The 4458-nt window shown below is 50.4% G+C and overlaps 1 protein-coding gene across 1 annotated transcript in view; it reads left to right on the top strand.

The window, feature by feature from the left end:
- The first annotated feature begins 528 nt into the window (after positions 1 to 528).
- Positions 529 to 4458, top strand: part of Usp30 (ubiquitin specific peptidase 30) — a 28149-nt gene continuing 24219 nt past the window's right edge. Inside the window, exons 1-3 of the mRNA XM_005344255.3 lie at positions 529 to 722; positions 2717 to 2826; positions 4125 to 4307. Coding sequence (XP_005344312.1) covers positions 640 to 722; positions 2717 to 2826; positions 4125 to 4307 — 376 coding nt within the window. The 5' untranslated portion in view covers positions 529 to 639. The remainder of the gene's footprint in view (positions 723 to 2716; positions 2827 to 4124; positions 4308 to 4458) is intronic.

Genomic DNA, 4458 nt, shown 5'->3' on the forward strand with positions numbered 1-4458 from the left:
GTGTACGTGTGTATGTGTTCCAGAACGTATATGTGTGTTTTTGTATGTGAATATCTGTGTGTGTGTGTGTGTGTGTGTGTGTGTGTGTGCGTGCGCGCGCGTGTGCACCAGGGCACATTTAGGGAGGTTAGGATAACTTTGGTTCTCTTTTACCATATGGTCCTAGGGACTGAACTCAGGTTGTGCGATCTGGGGGCAGGCGCCTTCAGGTGCAGAGCCATTTTGCCAGTCCACATTTTTTTTTCAAATCAAAGATGGAAACATCTAATTTTTAAATCTCTCAGTTTAATAACAGCCTTTCCACAAGAAACATGACCCAAGCTCTGTCCTGAAGGCGGAGAGTCTGCGTTTTTGAATGTAGCCTGAGCTTATTCTGAAGCAGTCCACAGCCCGGAAAGCCTCCCTTAGCAACGAATCAGGCCGCGGTTGCTAAGGGAAAAGGAATCGGTAAGAGCTTGTCCGTCCACTATTGCGGTCCGGCAACAGCAACTTCCGGTTAGTCGTCCTGCCTTCCCCCGCCAAGACGGGGTGGCTACCGTGGGTTCCGCCGCCTGGGGAAACGTTGCGTACTGGGATCCTCATTACGCTGCTGCGGGCGGGGGGCGGCGGCTGTCGGTGGTTGTAGTGGCTGCGGCCGTGATGCTGAGTTCCCGGGCGCAGGCGGCGAGGACGGCGGCCGACAAGGCCCTCCAGCGCTTCCTGCGCACCGGGGCGGCCGTCAGGTGAGCGGGCGGAGGATGGCGGGCCCGGGGCCTCCAGGCCTGCGCCAACCGGGCCGAGACAGACACCGCGGCCCAGCGCTGCTTTCTCGTCCCTGCAGTGGCCGCGGCCTGCGAGGTCCCGCATCCTTTTCGGTGACCCCAGACCCGGACCCCAGGCCCTCAGTTTTCCCAGGACTGCATGTCCCCTCCAGTTTGTTGTTGTCTGTCTCCCACCTCTGCCCTGCTATCAGTTCTCACTTCTGAGTCTTAAATGCGCCGGTCTCCAAGCTACTGCAGCCCCTCAGCTGCTAAGCTGCTCAGTCTGTAACTACTTAAGGCTCTTCGTTCCTGCTAGGACCCCTGCGTACACCCAGCCTGTTTATACCTCTATCTTCCCAAGGCCTGGTACCACACCCCCATTGCTCACCCTGACTGCTGGGTCGGACCTGTTGCTTGGGTTGTCTTCCTGGGATACTGGGGCAGCTCTAACAGCGCCTTACCCTCCTTGGAAGCCTCCAGTGTCCAACCTGTCCTTAGCGATGAGAACTAAGCCTTGCATAGACCTTGGCTGTGGCCTAACTGCTGACCTGAGAGCAAGACCGGCCTCTGCTTGGGCTTCTCCCTCCCAGACTTTCCTACTCTCCCTATGATACCATTCTGCAGAGGAACCGATCAATCCACACTCTGCTTCTTTCTTTTAAGCCAAGTTCTGTGTCATTCTATGGACTCATCCTGGAAGAACAAATATTGATTTGAAATTCACGATTAGCTGTGATGTCGGAGAATGCTGGCTATTGCCGACGGTTACTAGTGTCGTAGTATTGTCCCTAGTGCCCCTTCCCAGTGAGTGCTTATTGAGCTGAGATACACATTCATACAGTCGGGGTGGGTATATTGCTCAGTGGTAGAACACTTGTGTATCAGCTGTGAGGCCCTAGATTCAGTCCCTGGTACTGAGGGGAAAATCAACTTCATACAGTCCAAACATTAGGGTAAAAATGTATTACACGCATGTCCACATGCAACATGTATGTGGATACATGTTACACATAAGTGTGACTTGCCTTAAAATTGTGTTTTGGATAGTACTGCGGTTTCCTTATCTGTAGTAGAATCCTGCTGGTGTTCAAGTCAAGCCTGAAATGAAGAACTCTTTAAATCTTATGAATTTGCAGAAGATCTCGTATTGTTCAATATTCCCACAGAGAAATCCATTTCTAAACCCAGGCATGATGTCACAACTCTGTCATTCTAATTGCTCAGAAGGCTAAGGTAGAAGGACTCTTGAGTTCAAAGCCAGCCTGAGCTACAGAGTGACTGAGGGAGACTCTATCTAAAAAACTAAGTAAGTAAGTAAATAGGGAGAGCCTGGGGAAATGGTTCAGGTGTTCAAGAGCTTACCGCCCAAGCAGCAAGTGTGAGGAGCAGAGTTCAGATCACCAGAAGCCATGTGAGCACCAGGTAGCCTGGCATAACCTGCGCTTGGCCTGGGAGAAGCATGGGAATTTGAGCAGCTGTGCCAGTGAGCTCTGTGTTCAAATGAGAGGCTCAGCCTGAAGGGACTGATGAAGAGGATGCCGGTGTCAGCCCCTCCCCCACCCCCAGTTTGGTTCTTAGTGCTTAAGCATCCTGATTTTCAAGACACAATCTTCCTTCCTTCCTTCCTTCCTTCCTTCCTTCCTTCCTTCCTTCCTTTCTTCCTTTCTGTTTTTCAAGACATGGTTTTTTTGTGTATCCCTGGCTGTCCTGGAACTCACTATACAGGACCAGGCTGGCTTTGAAGTCAGAGATCTGTCTGCCTCTGCCTCCCTATTGCTGGGATTAAAGACTTATGTGTCCGTGGCCTGCTTCAAGACAGTCTTTTTTTTTAAAGACAGTCTTATTGATGTATATTACCTTAGGTTTAAATTTGCTGATTGGTGGGTTATTTTGACAAAGTCATTCTCCCTGCCAGCGTCTGTGTACCCACCTGCTTCTGTGAAACAAAATGACAGTAAATGTCTTTTCTTTTTTAGATATAAAGTCATGAAGAACTGGGGAGTGATAGGCGGAATTGCGGCTGCTCTTGCAGCAGGAATATATGTTATTTGGGGTCCCATTACAGAAAGGAAGAAGCGGAGGAAAGGTATTGGATTTGACTTGAGCCCCTCTTGTCTGAAAGGGATTGGGTGTTTGGTCCTCTCATGTTTTGTTTTGTTTTTTTTTAAGATTTATTTATTTATTACATATTTAGTGTTCTGCTGGCATGCTTGCCTTCAGGCCAGACGAGGGCACCATATCTCATTACAGATGGTTGTGAGCCACCATGTGGGTGCTGGGAATTGAACTCAGAACCTCTGGAAGAGCAGCCATCTCTCTAGCTCCCTTGTCCTCTCATCTTTAAAGTGAGGACCGTGGTCTATGAGGGGGAACTCCCCACTCTGAGGTGAGAAGGCTCTGGTTTAGCACCTTTTTAGACATGTTTTGTGCTAGCCGGGTGGCTCATGCCTGTAATTCCAGCACTTAGTGCTGGAGCAGGAGGATGCCATGCCATGAGTTTGAATCCAGCCTGTGCTATACAGCAGTACCTGGCCAGGCAGTGTTACATAGGCAAGACCTGAGCGGAGTTGGGGGTGGGGTGAGGAGTGGGGAGGGCAAGGGGGCATGCTTTGTAATTATGTTTCAAGTGGCTCAATTGTCTGAGGTTCTCATTAATGTGTAATTATATTTTCAGTCCTGCAGCTGACTGATTACATCAAAGGAGTGGTTTTCCTGAGAGAGAGGAGGGAAGGGGAGCACCGGGAGGGAGGGAAAGAAGGGGAGGAGGAACCCATGTCTATCACAAACTCTGATCCTTGTTAAATAAGGAGACGGTTGTAGAGAATTTCGTTTGTGTTTTCTTGGATGTTTGAGAATTTTCATATTAAAATGTTTCTTAACAAGGTTTGGCAGCATACACTTACAGTCAGAGCCCAGGAGACTGAGGCAGGAGGCTCTGGCGCCAGCCTGGGCGCTTATGGACTGAGGGAAAGAGGGCATCCTGTCAGCTGTGCTTCTGTCTTTGCAGACAGACTGACCAGAATCAGCGTCTTTCTTGCTCACTGTGGCAAGAACAAAAGCGTTGTCCCAGGAGGCAGCTGAGTTGCCCGCTGCTGTGGGGACACTGTTCTCTAACTAAAGGAGAACACGAGGGTAAGGAGGAAGGCGTGGCTACTGCCTTTGTCCATTTAATATCTGTGCCAGGCACCTGGAAGGGTTTCAGAGAGAATACAGGACAGAGGCCTGTTGTGTGGTTCACAGTTCATAGCATAGAATGCCCAGTACCCCCGGATTGCTCAGGTCGGAATCCCAGCTGAGGGCTCCTGCAGACGCAGGGCCCCAGACGGGAGAGCAAAGGTCGGCCCAGCTGATGCACTGTCCTTCTCTACCCACGCTCTCCGTTAGGGCTTGTGCCTGGGCTTGTCAACTTAGGGAACACCTGCTTCATGAACTCGCTGCTACAGGGATTGTCTGCCTGCCCTGCCTTCGTCAAGTGGCTGGAAGAATTCACCACCCAGTACTCCAGGGACCAGCAGGGACCACACACACACCAGTGCCTGTCCTTGACACTGCTGAACCTCCTGAAAGGTACAGTGGGGACTTGAGGGGTACGCATCTTCAGTGAGGAGATGACAGAAGAAAGACTTAGTAGCCATTTTGCATGGTGGGGGGCATTCAAAACTAAGATTTTTACATTAAATTAGATTAAAAGTTAGCAGCCATTTTGCATGGTGGGGGG

The sequence above is a fragment of the Microtus ochrogaster genome, chromosome 2 (assembly GCF_000317375.1).
Source record: "Microtus ochrogaster isolate Prairie Vole_2 chromosome 2, MicOch1.0, whole genome shotgun sequence".
Taxonomy (NCBI): domain Eukaryota; kingdom Metazoa; phylum Chordata; class Mammalia; order Rodentia; family Cricetidae; genus Microtus; species Microtus ochrogaster.